Source organism: Peromyscus maniculatus, chromosome 2 (assembly GCF_049852395.1).
Source record: "Peromyscus maniculatus bairdii isolate BWxNUB_F1_BW_parent chromosome 2, HU_Pman_BW_mat_3.1, whole genome shotgun sequence".
In the NCBI taxonomy this organism is placed as follows: Eukaryota; Metazoa; Chordata; class Mammalia; order Rodentia; family Cricetidae; genus Peromyscus; species Peromyscus maniculatus.
Window position 1 is genome coordinate 147,720,099 of NC_134853.1, and position 13,670 is coordinate 147,733,768.

The 13,670-nt window shown below is 51.7% G+C and overlaps 1 protein-coding gene across 1 annotated transcript in view; it reads right to left on the reverse strand.

The window, feature by feature from the left end:
• Nucleotides 1–6,670, reverse strand: part of Nhsl3 (NHS like 3) — a 30,597-nt gene extending 23,927 nt beyond the window's left edge. The window contains exon 1 of the mRNA XM_042271925.2: nucleotides 6,332–6,670. Within this exon, the coding sequence (XP_042127859.2) occupies nucleotides 6,332–6,557 (226 nt within the window). The 5' untranslated portion in view covers nucleotides 6,558–6,670. The remainder of the gene's footprint in view (nucleotides 1–6,331) is intronic.
• Between the last annotated feature and the right edge of the window lie 7,000 nt (nucleotides 6,671–13,670).

Below are 13,670 nucleotides of genomic sequence, written 5' to 3' on the forward strand. Positions count from 1 at the left end.
CCAGGCCCCAAGCTGAAAACCTGCACAAACACCTACCCAAAGGGAAGGGAATCACAAAAACAAATTCTCCTCACCTCCAATCTCTTAAGCAGGGTACTTTAAAGGCTAAGGGGCAATAATGGTCCCCAAGAGCATCAGAGATGAGGGTGGTGGCATCTTAAAGGAGGACTAGATAGAAAAATGAAGGCCAACACATCCCAGGCAGAGGAAATGCACATAAAGTGACAGCATCTGAAGATGCACGAGAAGCTACTGAAAGGCAAACAGATCCAGCCTCAAGCAAAATGTGCCCAAAGAGACTCTGGGTCATCACTTTTAGAATGATATCAACAACTAGGTCGTTTGGTGCATGTCTTTAATTCCAGCACTCAGGAGGCAGAGGCAGGCGAATCTCTGAGTTCAAGGCCAGATGAGTTCCAGAAAAGCCAGGGCTACATATAGAGAAACCCTGTCTCGAAAAACAAACAAACAAAACAGAATGATATAGACTATTAGCTGCTGAGCACGATAACATGTGCCTTTTTTTTTTTTTTAAGATTTATTTATTTATTATGTCTATAGTGTTCTGCCTACATGCATGCTTACAGGCCAGAAGAGGGCACCAGATCTCATTATGGATGGTTGCGAGCCACCATGTGGTTGCTGGGAATTGAACTCAGGACCTCTGGAAGAACAGCCAGTGCTCTTAACCGCTGAGCCATCTCTCCAGCCCAACATGTGCCTTTAATCCCAGCTCTTGAAAGGCAAAGGCAGGAAGGTCTCTGTGAGTTCAAGGCCAACCTAAGCTACATGGCAAGTTCCAGGATAGCCAGGGTGACACAGTGAGACCCTGTCTCAAAAAAAAAAAAAAAAAAAAAAAAAAAACACATTAGCATTGGGGCTGGAGAGATGGCTCAGCAGTTAAGAGCACTGGCTGCTCTCCCAGAGGTCCGGGGTTCCTTCCCCAGCACCCATGGGTGGCTCACAACCATCTCTTACTCCAGTCCCAGGAGATCTGACACATGTTCCAGCTGCATAGGCAGTGCATTAAGTTCTGCACAGACATACATGCAGGCAAAACACCCATACGTATAAAATAAATGAACACATGGTTCAGCATAGAGAGGAGGCATTGCCAGGCTCCTGGGTCTCCTTTCCTGGACACGGTTCCTGCCCTACACAACCCACTCTCAAATCCAGAGACTCAGTCAGAAACCACTGAACTTCCAATGTGTTAAGCCAGAGCACACCTAGACAGGTTGAGGGTAGCTTAGTTAGGGTCATACAGTATAGCAGAGCTCCAGACCCAGACTCAAGCCAGGCATGGTGGTATGTATACACCTTTAACCCCAATACAAGGGAGGTGGAGGCTGGCAGATCTGAGTTTGAGACCAGTCTGGTCTACATAATGAGTTCTAAGCCATTCAGGACTATATAGTAAAAATCTGTCTCAAAAAAGGAGGGAGGGTGGGAGAGATGACTCAGTAGTTTAGAGTATTTGTTGCTCTTACAGAGGACTCCAGTTCAATTCCTAGCACCCACATGGTGGGTCACGATTGTTGATAACTCCAGTTCCAGGAACCCAACATCCTAACACACTCTTCTGACCTCTGTGGGCACCAGGCACACACAACATGCACATACATACATGCGGCAAAATATTCATACACATAAAATAAATAAGTCTAAAAGTAAAATTTTTAAAAGTGTTTGTTTATGTGCATTGATGTTTTGACTGTATCTATGTCTGGTGGATGAGGGTGTCAGGTCCTCTGGAACTGGAGTTACTGATAGAGAGCTGCTTTGTGGGTGTTGGGAATTGAACCCGGTCCTGAGGCATCTCTCCAGCCCTAGTCGTTTGTTTTTCGAGGCAGGGTTTTCTCTGTGCAGGTAGACCAGGCTAGCCTCAAACTCAGAGATCCACCTGCCTCTGCCTCCCGAGTGCTGGAATTAAAGACATGCGCCACCAAAACAAAACAAAAAAAAATTAAAACATTTAAGGATGTGGCCAGGCGGTGGTGGCACACGCCTGTAATCCCAGCACTCGGGAGGCAGAGGTAGGTGGATCTCTGTGAGTTTGAGATCAGCCTGGTCTACAGAGCTAGTCCAGGACAGGCTCCAAAGCTACAGAGAAACTCTGTCTCGAAAAACCAAAAAAAAAAAAAAAAAAAAAAAAAAAATTTAAGGATGTAATATAGAGTGACTCCACCTGAGTGAAGGATTTACTTTAAAAACAAACAAAAAAGCCACCCTAGACGCTCTACACCCCTACACCAAGGACGCCAAATGGAAGGGAAGGAGTTCCTAGGGTGACCTCTGCTGGGCCTGACAGTAGGAAGGAGTTCCTGAATTCTATCCCGCCCAAAGGAAACAGGAGGGCCGCCCTACACCCCTTCCCCAAAGCTAGCCCTGTTGAAAGCTCTCTGATAGACTCTCTCCAGTTAGAAACTCATCTACAGTCACAGTACTTTGGAAAGTATGGCCTTTGAAGATTGTCACGCAGTGCTGTGACGGACATCATCTATCATTCCCACCGACAGGGGAGGGTCTCAAGTATCCCAGGCAGTCAGGCCTACACTCCCTAGGTAGCTGAAATGACCTTGAACTCCTGACACCTCCCGCTGCCGCCTCCCAAGTCCTAGGCTTATAGGTGTTCACCACCACACCCAGTTCATTCTGTACTGTGGATACAGAGCTCAAAGCCAGTTGAACACTACCAACTGGACTATGTCCCTAGTCCCAAGCTGCCAGTTTCTAAAAAAAAAAAAAAAAAAGAAAGAAAGCTACTTATTTATTTCATATATATAAAATATATGAGTGCTCCATCTTTCTGGGCACCAGATCCCATTACAGAAGGTTGTGAGACACCATATGGGTCCTGGGAACTGAACTCAGGACCTCAGAAAGAGCAGCCAATGCTCTTAACCACTGAGCCACCTTTCCAGCCCCCAAGCTGTCAGTCTTGGCTTCAGGTATTCTCATCACTTTGAGCAATGCCTGACTGCACACTAAAGAGTCTTTCAAATGCATGAGACCAACTGACCTTGGGCAATATGCTGCTTCCGCCCTGAGGACTTTTTCACCTGTACCAGTGAAAACTGCTTACCTCCAAACAGAGAAGAGCCTGGCCAGAGTCTGAGCAGCCCAGCCTTCCTGCTAAGTCTCCTCCCCCTTCAAACTGGCCCTTCTTCCTGCTGGACACCTCCAGAAAGCCTTCCCCGTTAGCCACTGGACCTATCCTGGCCTCAGTCCCAGAACACTCCATCCGGACACACTTGTTCAGGTGATCTTTCCGGAAAATATGGATTCCTGTTTGCTTTTGCTTTTTCAACTTCCTCTTATGTCTGCCTCCTCCTGTGAGTCAAGGCAAGCCTCCATGTCCTGTGACTTCGCATCAGTAATAATCAACGTGGGTGTCTGAGATGTAAAACATGGGCTAAAATGAACTAAACTAATACCGGAGTCCTCAGCATCCCACAAGCCTGCCACCACTGGACCATACTCCACAGTTCAAAGAGTTTTCAAGTCTGTTATCTAACTGGATTCTTAAGAACACCCTGGTTTTGCAGATAAGGAAGGGCAGGCACAGAAGGTGAACGGGCAGCCTGTGTCTCGCAGCTCGAGAGGCTTGTTCTTGTCGCCCTCCCAACCCACCCCTGCCACGTTCCTCTTGACTAAACTTTTGAACAGAATCTAGCGCCCCTTGCCTTCCACAGACTTCTTCCTGTAAGTGTTTTATGTCATCTCTTGTCAGAACCCTGGACCATCAAGGCTGCATCCAGGGAAAGGTCCCTTCCCTTTCCCACAGAGAAGCTGCTTGTCCAGTGCCATGGGTCTTACTTAGGAGCTGTGTCAGAATTAAACTCATTTGCCTGACTCTGATACCATCCCCACACTACCAAGTTCCCTTGCCTCTCTCTGGGCTGACTCCTATCTGTAGAGTGAGCTGCCTGAGATCTCCAAGCCTCACCCTGTGTCTTCTGGAGAATCATGTTAGTTTGAGAGACACCCAATTTTCAATTTAAATCTGTCTGGTCAAATTAATCATTCACTGTCACTAAGCCTTTGCGTTTTTTTTCCATCTGCAAATGGGATCCCCCCCCCCCCCCGCCCCCCCAGACAAAGTGTTGATATGTAGCCTGGGCTGACCTCAGATCTATTCTCCTGCCTCAGCAGCTCCAGTGCTGGGGTTCTAAGTGTGTTGCCACCATGCAGGGCTCTGCAAATGGGATCTAGTGAGGAAATGGATCAAGGTCTCCTGACACATCCAGAGTCATCCATCAACGTCGGATTTCTCCTTTTCTACGTCTGAAAGGGGAAGTACAAGAGTCCTGGGGGAATATGTGAAGCTGGGGCCCACTGCAAGCTCTGTCTCCCACTCCACAGCAGTGAGGGGAGCAGGGACCTGTGTCTCTCAGATCTCTGGCTCTGAGAATGTGATGGACCTAAGGAGCCCCCACAGAGGCCTTCTGTCCTTCCAGAAATGCCCCTAGCCTAGTGTACCCTCCTTCCCCAAGCCCCATCCTGATGATCATGTCCCCCGAAAGAGTTAAGCCTCCAGCCTTGGCTTCCTGGCCAGTGGAGATTAGAGAGATCGGATTTATTTCTCTTAATAAACAGAAAAGAAGCTGGGCCAGGCAGGTGACAGGGGAACAATGGGAACAATCGAAGGCTGGAGCGAAAAGGAACACGACTGCCATCAGAAGGACCCGGGGCCACCTCCAGGCCGGGGAAGACAACAGCTCAGGGCAGAGGGTGTCACCCACGCACGTGGACTCGCTGAGGCCGACCTGCTGCCCAGAAAAAGCCCAGTGCTATTCAATACTAAACACAAGGCGAGGAGGAGGCTAGGCCACTGAACTGATGACCCCAGGAGGCTGGAGCACTAACCCACAACTCAGTCACTGCAGCCCTCTGCCTCCAGGCTGGAAGAAGAGAAGGCGCACCCCTTGGGGTGTACCACTAGGTCATTATCCGGCCTGACAACCTGACCACAACCCATACTGCTGCAGTTCTGACCCAAGCCCTCTTACGGGGAGATGGGCGTGACTTCACCCTCAGTCCCCGTGGGGAACCCTGGGACAGACTCTCCTCCAGGTAGGGGCTGCAGAACACTTGGAAACACCCCTCATCCAAACCTTCCCTCAGGGCTTGGCCCATTCATCTCAGTCCCAGCACCCTAACTTCTATTTGTGGCCAGACTGCAGGGACGCAGGGCCCTTATCCAAAAGGAAGATCAGGGCGGATGCAATCGCACAAGGTTTTCCACCCTCTTCCTGACCCCTCTGAGTTCCTTCCAACTCTCCAGAGGTGGTTAAAGGACACTGCAAAGGTAAACACAGCTAGATGGGACGGGCCCTGACCTCTGCCATTTCCTCACCATCAGCACAGCCGCTGGGCAGAACAGGAGAGAGACTTCCAGGGGCAGCCGGCCTTCTGCCCCCAGCAGAGACTCAAACTCCCCACCAAACTGGAGACAGAAGCATGAGGGAAGCCAGACAAGTGGCCAAAAGTACAGTGACCCTAACAGGGATGGACAGGCTGGCCAGGTCCTTCCCCGTTTCTCAGGCTGCCCATCCCTTAGGTTCCAGGAAGAGCCATGGACTCAAAACTCCACAGACTAGGAAACAGCTGCTGGATTTCACCCACCCAGCCCAGGCACAGCCTCTCCATTTAACGTGTACCTCAGTTTCCCCCTTTCTCAACACCGGCAGGTCCCTACCTGGACTAGGGAAAGGAGTAAGTGATGAGGAGAGGCCCTGGGTTCTGGAAGGTGATCTCACCACCCCAGGAGGTGGATGTTTGTGGTTTGGCCCAGGTAAGGAGGGGGTGGGGATGAGAAACGCTAACGCTGGGAACAACCTAAGGCGAAGGACTTCGAGCTGAGTCTTTTGTGGAACTGGGAACCAGGATCCACCCGGAGGGCAAAAACTCCCGTTCCAGTAGGTTGACCTCAAAGACCCAAAGAGACCGCCACCCCAAGACCCAAGGCCACCTGCCTCTCCCATTGGCCCCAGGCCAGAGTCACGTCTCCGACCCCCTGACTCAGCAGAGGGCAGAACCTGGGAGAGCCAGGGGGAAGTTCTCTCCACTAGGAGAGCCAGCCAGCCCAGCACTTCCTGCTTCGGCCAGGGAATCCCTGCCCCGGATGGGGGTCTCGACCCCTCAAAGTTGGATAGGCTGTGTCCCTGGAGCGGCGCAGGTCCTATCTTGGGGTGCCCTAGGCTCTTCACTTCCTCCAACACCATTGCCTAGGAGACAACCCTTCCCCATACTGCCGATCCCCCCCCCCCAGGACCCACCCTGCCACACCCTCCTCGGAGCGCTCAACCCAGGTGCCCAGCCACCTTACCCCGGCCTTTGCCCTTGGCCCGCTTGGCCTTGTCGTCCGCCTTCTTGGCCCGGGGGGCGGCCGACTCGGCGCCCTCGGCCCCGGCCGCCTTCTTCTTGCGCCGTTTGCCCCGCAGCCAGCTGAAGGCGCGGCGGAGGCCGGAGCGGGACTTCTTCCTGCGCGGGGGGCCGCCGGGGCTCCCAGGCTCCTCGGCCGCAGGTGCGGCGGGGGGCGCGCGGGCCGCCATGGCGCGGGGCTAGGGGGGCGCGCGGTGCCAGCGGCGGGGGTCAGGCCCCCTGCGGCGCGGCGCCCATGCGCGGGGGCGGCCGCCGCTGGAGACGCGCCCGGAGAAAAGTTTGGGCGGCGGAGGCCGAGCGAGCGCTGCGGGGGCGGGGGCAGCGCGGGCGGGGCCGCGGGGCGGGCGGGCGGGGCGCGAGCGGCGGGAGCGGCCGTCGGGGGAGGGGGGGGAGGAACGGTGGCAGCGCGGTGGCCAGCCGTCCCTCCCCGCCAGCAGAGCCCCCGAGGACGAGGTCGGGCCGTAGAGGAGGGGGGGTCTCCCCGAGCTGCGAACGAACGTCTGTCCCGCGGAGGACCCCGAGAGAGCGCAGGATCCGTAGGGCTGGAAGGGGCGGCGAAGTCCTGGGCTTGGACCACCCGGGGAGAGCCGGTCGGTCGTCTCGAGGACGGTTGAGGAAGACTTTCCCAAACACCTGGGACCTGTGGCGGGTAGCAGGCATTCCCCTGGCGCAGGACCACAGCAGCCCCAGCCTCCAGCAAAGTTCTGTGCTCCTGACTGTGCCTCATTCATTCCAGAGTACCTAGGGTGCGCTGATAAGGCCTCAGTTTACCCTTAATTGGCCTTTGATTCCCCCCAGGGCACCCTTGTTAAGACTCAGGCTTTCCCACTGAGGTAGATGCTCGAGGAAGATAAATTAGGGTGGGTCTTGAGGTAGGTGACTGGAGTGCCTGGGGAAGCTGGTAAGAGAACGCCTCTGGAAGGCTGGAAAATATGTGTGTGTACATCTCCTTGCAGGCCTCTGCTGCTTTATTATAGCTGACCAAGCCCTTTTATATCTCTGATTCCACACGCTATGAGGAAAGCAAGGTAGGGAAGGTTTCCCTTTAGGACAGAAGGAAGAGTAAGGTCAGCACCCTGAAGTTCATCTCTGCGGAGAGGCTAGAAAATCTGCCGTGGGTCCCCAGAAAGGTCTTGTGACTGCCTCACAGTTAGAGTTGACCAGCATTATCGGCTTGAAACTAGTCACCCAGCTTTCTCCTGGTCCTGGTCACAGCCTAATCTGCCCTGGCACGCGGTAGCCCTCACTCACTCTACCAGTGTGAGCTGACTACAGCACCTGCCTTCGCCCCTGAATGAGAGCCCCAAGGCTCTCAGCTGTGCTGAACCTGGGCCCCGAGGCAGATCACCTACTGCTCATGCTGGGCCTCAGTTTCCCGATAACACCACTCAAGCCTACACTCCCTTTAAGCTCTCGTTCTCAAATGGCACTGGACCCTGCCCTCAGGGTGCTCTTGACCACAAATCTAACCTGAGGACCCCATGTCTTCCTCGGCTAATCACTGTCCAAGTCAGTACTGAGAAGGCAAGGCCTCAGGAAAGAGATAGTCCGCATGCATTCAGGAGTGTGAGGACAAACACCCTGGCTTTTCGTGTGCTTTTCACATGTGAACAAGGCTTTGCTTAAGGCCTGACTGCAGGAAGGGGAAGGGGGAAGGAGCAGTCGGTCAGCAGAGTGTTCGTGATTCTTGCCCAGTACCAATTCTTTAATACTCTCTCCCCAGTGGCAGAGTTTAGCTATATGATTTGCAAGGCCCCTTGTTCAGCTATCATACCATCATCTTATGATGACCTATGTAAGCTGCTAGCACCAGCACCACCACCACCACACCTTGGGCTGGAGAGATGGCTCAGCGGTTAAAAGCACTGACTGCTCTTCCAGAGGACCTGGGTTCAATTCCCAGCATCCCCACGGCAGCTCACAACTGTCTGTAACTCCTGTTCCAGGGGATCCTACAACCCTCACACAGACACAGACACACACACACACACACACACACACACACACACGCAGACAAAACACCAATGCACATAAAAATAAATCACTAAGAAATTTGCGCTGGGGTGGGAGGAGGGAGGGGGGTTGTCGATAGTATGTGGAGTGAGTAGGAAATTTCTTAATAAAGAAAAATGAAAAAGAAAAAAAAGAAATTTGCGCTGGGCAGTGGTGGCACATGCCTTTAATCCCAGCACTCGGGAAGCAGAGCCAGGTGGATCTCTGTGAGTTCGAGGCCAGCTCTGGTCTACAGAACAAGTTCCAGGACAGCCAGGGCTGTTACACAGAGAAACCCTGTCGGGAGGGGGGGGGAGTTGTATTATTAAAAAAAAATCATTGCTCTCCATGAACTTGTAGTACAGTGGCAGCGTGCTTGCCTCCCATGCCTGAGGTCCCGGGTTCACAGAAGAGAAAGAAACGGACTTCAGGAAAGCATCGGTGCTGGTAGCTCAGCGTGCTTGCCCCATGAGCCCTGTTTTCAGCCCCAGCTCTCAGGATCTCTATACCCCAGGGGTGGTAGTGCAGGAGTGTTGTCTGGAACCCCTGCACTCGGGAGATGGAAGCAGGAAGGTCAGCTCAAGATCATCGTGGGATTTTATGAGAACCTGGACAGGTGGGGCAACAGCAAAATGTTCTGTCCAGCCCAGGACCTTTCTGAGTTCAAGGCCATAGGTGACTCCATAAATCCAGGGAAGGCTCCTCTCACGACAGAGTGGAGCCCCGACTCAGAGGGAAAGCAGGGTTCTCTTCCGTTCCCTTCTCCCCAGCCTCACAGCAGTGGTCCAGATTTCCCTCTTGTCCGGATATGTGTCTGGGACACCCAACCTGGGCCCCAGCTGTGGCCCACCCAGTGCTTCCCCTGGACTCATGACTGCCCAGCTGAGCTCCCTTATTTCCCTAGCTGGACCTGACTTCCCAGCAGTCCCTGTAACCCCAGTGCAAAGTCCAACCTGGAGCCAGGCTGTCACCTGACCCAGCAGGAAGTTGCCAACCTGTCCCCAGAGAGGAACTAGCAATAACCAGACTTAGGGCCGCAGCCCAAGGGCCCTGTTAACTTTGCTCTTTTTTTTTTTTTTTTTTTTTTTTTTGGTTTTTCGAGACAGGGTTTCTCTGTGTAGCTTTGCGCCTTTCCTGGAGCTCACTTGGTAGCCCAGGCTGGCCTCGAACTCACAGAGATCCGCCTGCCTCTGCCTCCCGAGTGCTGGGATTAAAGGCATGCGCCACCAACGCCCGGCTTAACTTTGCTCTTAATACTTTTGGAAAGCTCAAGCCTCTATCTGCCTCCCACAGACACCAGCTTTCTCCCTGTTTAGGCCCTGCTTCCTCCAGTACAGACTTCTCTCGGCCAGGCCGAGGTGTGAAATGTCCCTCATTTCGGTAGGGCACTAGGAAGGGGTTGGGAGCTCCTGTGCCTGCCCCCTCCCCTGTCGGCTTTTGGACCAATTGGAAGGGCTGGAATCTCAGTGGAGGGCAGGGCAGTCCTGCTAAATTGCAGGCCCCTAGTAAACCCTGGGAAGAGACAGGCCGCAGACACCACCCCACCACCAGCGTGCCTGTGTCCTCTCCTCCGAGGCTCCCAGCATCTAGCAGCTTTGTTAACATTTCAAACAACCTCCCTGCCGAGACCTTCTTTGATCTTTCCTGTATCTTTTCCCATCAGAGCCGCAGACTAATTCCACCCATTCAGCCTCTCCCAACCCCCTCTGGGCCGAGAGGTCATTGGTAGGTGGCCCAGCCCAGGTGAACCCAGCTCCCAGTTGGTGCCAGCTTGCTAGAAGCTGAGGGAAAGGAGAACCGAGAAGAGCAGAGAGAAGAGGTCACTGCTGCCGGCCCAGCGGCCGCCTCTGAGGAATGGGTGATGGCTCCCTTCATTGTCTCAGTAGAGACCTCAACACCTGGCCTGGGTTCCAGAAACAGGCCACAATCACTGATTATTATAAGCTTATTTCTTAAAATGATTTATTTTCTGTGTGTGAGTTTTTTCTGCATGTATGTATGAATACCCGTGGGGGCCAGAAGAGGGTGTTGGATCCCCTGGAGCTGGAGTTACAGATGGTTGTGAGCCACCATGTGGGTGCTGGGAACGGAATGCACCTGGATCCTGGGGAGGGCAGCCAGTTCTGTAACCTCAGAGCTCTCTCTCCAGCCCTATTGCTCGCTTACCACAGAGCGTAATAACTGGACTCCTTGGTGTTTTGTCAGAACCTGTAATCCAGCTACTCCCCGTGGAAGGAGCATGACGTACAATGTTTGAGTCTACGGCAACACAGAGAACCCTGTCTCAAAAAGAAATGCTGGGGTGGAAGGACACTGCTCAGTGGTGGAGTGCAGGCCTAGTGAGGCCCCGAGTTCGATTCTCAGTCCATACTTGTGCAAGAGGATTCTTTTAGTGATGCAACATTTTTTCTCTTTCAAAGTCTACGATTATTTCTACACCCTCCCCAGTCAAACAAAACAAAACTCAACTCTTTATGTAGCTGAGGAAGAGGGTGACATCACGTTCCTGACTCAACTTGAATTCCTGATCCTCCTGTCTCTACCTCCCAAATGCTAGGATTACAAGTGTCTGTCCTCACTCCTGGTTTATACCGCACTGGAGAGGAACCAACCTGGACCTCAAAAGGGCCAACCGCTGAGCTGTGTGCCCAGGCCTCGTGGGGTTTTCAAGGATTATTTTTATTTATGTGTATGTATCTATGTGAATATGTGCACTCGTGCTCAGAAAGGGTGTCGGGTGCCCTGAAGCTAGAGTTACATGTGGGTTGTGACCTGTCCCTTGTGAGTTCTGGAAACCAAACTCAGACCCTCTACCAGACAGCAGCCTCTTAACCGCTGAGCCGTCTCTCCAGCGCTTTCAACCCTTGCTCTTCTTTTGTTTTCTTTTGAGACAGAGTTTCCTGTTGTAGCTCAGGGTGGCCTAAAACTTATACCCTGGGCTAGCCTCAATCCTCCCACTTCAGTTTTCCAAGTACTGGAATACAGGGATGGCCCATCGTACTTGGTTTCCTTTTTATTTTTTTGTTTTTCTAAATTGTGTGTGTGTGTGTGTGTGATAGCATGTGTGGTCAGAATATAATTTTCAGGAGTTGGTTTTTTCCTTTCACGATGTGGGTTCAAGGAATGGAACTTGCCAGGCCCGATGGAGGTGCCTTTACCTACTGACTCTGCTAAAGCACCTTGCCCAGCCCTTTTATTTTTAGAGAAGGAGTCCCCCTGTATCGCCCAGGTTACCTTCAAACTCATGATCCACCTGCCTCCACACTTAGCCCACCCCCACATTCTAATGGATAAAATTGGTAAAAAGCAATGCTCTAGTATATGAATCAATTTTATTTTATGAATCAAAACTTTAGGGCTGGGGAGATAGCTCTGAGAGTAAAGAGCCTCCTGTACAAAGATAAGGACCTGTGTGGATCCCCAAAACGCATATGGAATATAGTGTGGACACAGTGTAGCGTGGACACAGTGTAGCGTGGACACAGTATAGCGTGGACACAGTGTAGCGTGGACACAGTGTAGCGTGGACAGTGTAGCGTGGACACAGTATAGCGTGGACAGTGTAGCGTGGACACAGTGTAGCGTGGACACAGTGTAGCGTGGACACAGTGTAGTGTGGACAGTGTAGCGTGGACACAGTGTAGCGTGGACACAGTGTAGCGTGGACACAGTGTAGTGTGGACACAGTGTAGCGTGGACACAGTGTAGTGTGGACACACTATAGGGAGACTGGAATCTACAGGGAGAGGCACAATAGAGCCAGGAGAGTCCACAGAAGCCCTTGGGCCAGATAGCCTGGGCAAAGATGCATTGGTAAAGAAGAGATCCTGCCTTGAACAAGGTAAGAGGCAAGGATGACAGGTGAGGTTGTCCTCTGACCTCCACACAGGTGCCTGCACGACACACAGGACACACACATTCACACACTTTATAAAATCAAAACTTTATAGCCTTGGCTGGGTGTAATAACACATGATCGTAGCCCCAGTCCTTGGAAGGCAAAGGCAGGAGGATCAGAAGTCCAAAGCCAGCTGAGTACCTACTACCTTGTCAGGAAAAAAAAAAAGAAAGCTCACGTTATAATATTAACTTGCCATAAAGTGACTCAGTGGGAGCCGCGATGACATTTTGATAGCCTCAAAGCGTGGAACTCTGAGTTAGAGGTGGTGGTTATGGTTTGAAGTGAGTGCCAGTATTTAATTTATTTCTGCAGCGGTTGTGTTAGCCAGTAATTAGAAAATGCTGAGTCTCAGAGACAGGCAGGGGCAAATGGTGAGAGGTTTGAACAACTTGGTGGAAATGTCAGCTTTATTCTGAGTTCCCCAGAATCTTGTCATCTCGCCAGCCAAGCTTAAAGCTGGGTAGGGTGGCATAGTTGGAGGCCAGCCTGGTCTACATAGTAAAACCCTGTCTCAAGAAAGAAAGAAAAAAAAAAAAAACCAAGTTGGTACAGAGTTGGGCCTGGTACACAGCTGTAATCCCACACTCCTGAGGTAGAGGCAAGAGGGTATGGAGTTCAAGGTCATCTTTGGCTACATAGTGAGTTAGTTCTAGGTCAGTCTGGGTTACAGACGACTGTTTCAAAACAAAAACAAAACAAAAGAAGTTGGCACAGAGCCCGACTCGACATATTTCTTTTTTCATTACTTTATAAAATATTTTCAGGAGCCTTTGGTGGTGGCGCACACCTTTAGTCCCAGCACTCAGAAAGCAGAGGCAAACAGATCTCTTGAATTCTCGAGGTCAGCCTGATCTACGGAGTGAGTTCCAGGACAGCCAGGGATACACAGAGAAACCCTGTCTTGAAAAAAAAAAACAACAAAAAAACAAAAAATGTGGGGGAGGGCTGGGGGGTGGGAGGAGGGAGGACTGGGTAATCCATGGCTGATATGTAAAATTAAATTAATTGTAAAATTAATTAATTAATTAAACAACAAAATGTTTTCTGGGGACTGATGAGATGGCTCTGGTTAAAAGCACTTGTTGGCTGTTCTTTTCTTTCTTTAGTTTTTGTTTGATTTTTTGGGACAGGGTTTTTTGATGTAGCTCCCGCTGTCCTGAACCTCCCTACGTAGATCATGATGGCTGTGAACCCACAGAGATATGCCTGGGACTAAAGGCATGCACCACCACACTCAGCAATATTCTCTGGCAGAGGACTTTAATTTGGTTTCCAGCACCCACATGGTGGCTTACAATCGTCTGTAACTCCAGTTCCAAGGGACCCAACAGGCACCACGTAGCACACATACCTATACACAGGCAAAACATTCATACCCATAAAATAAATT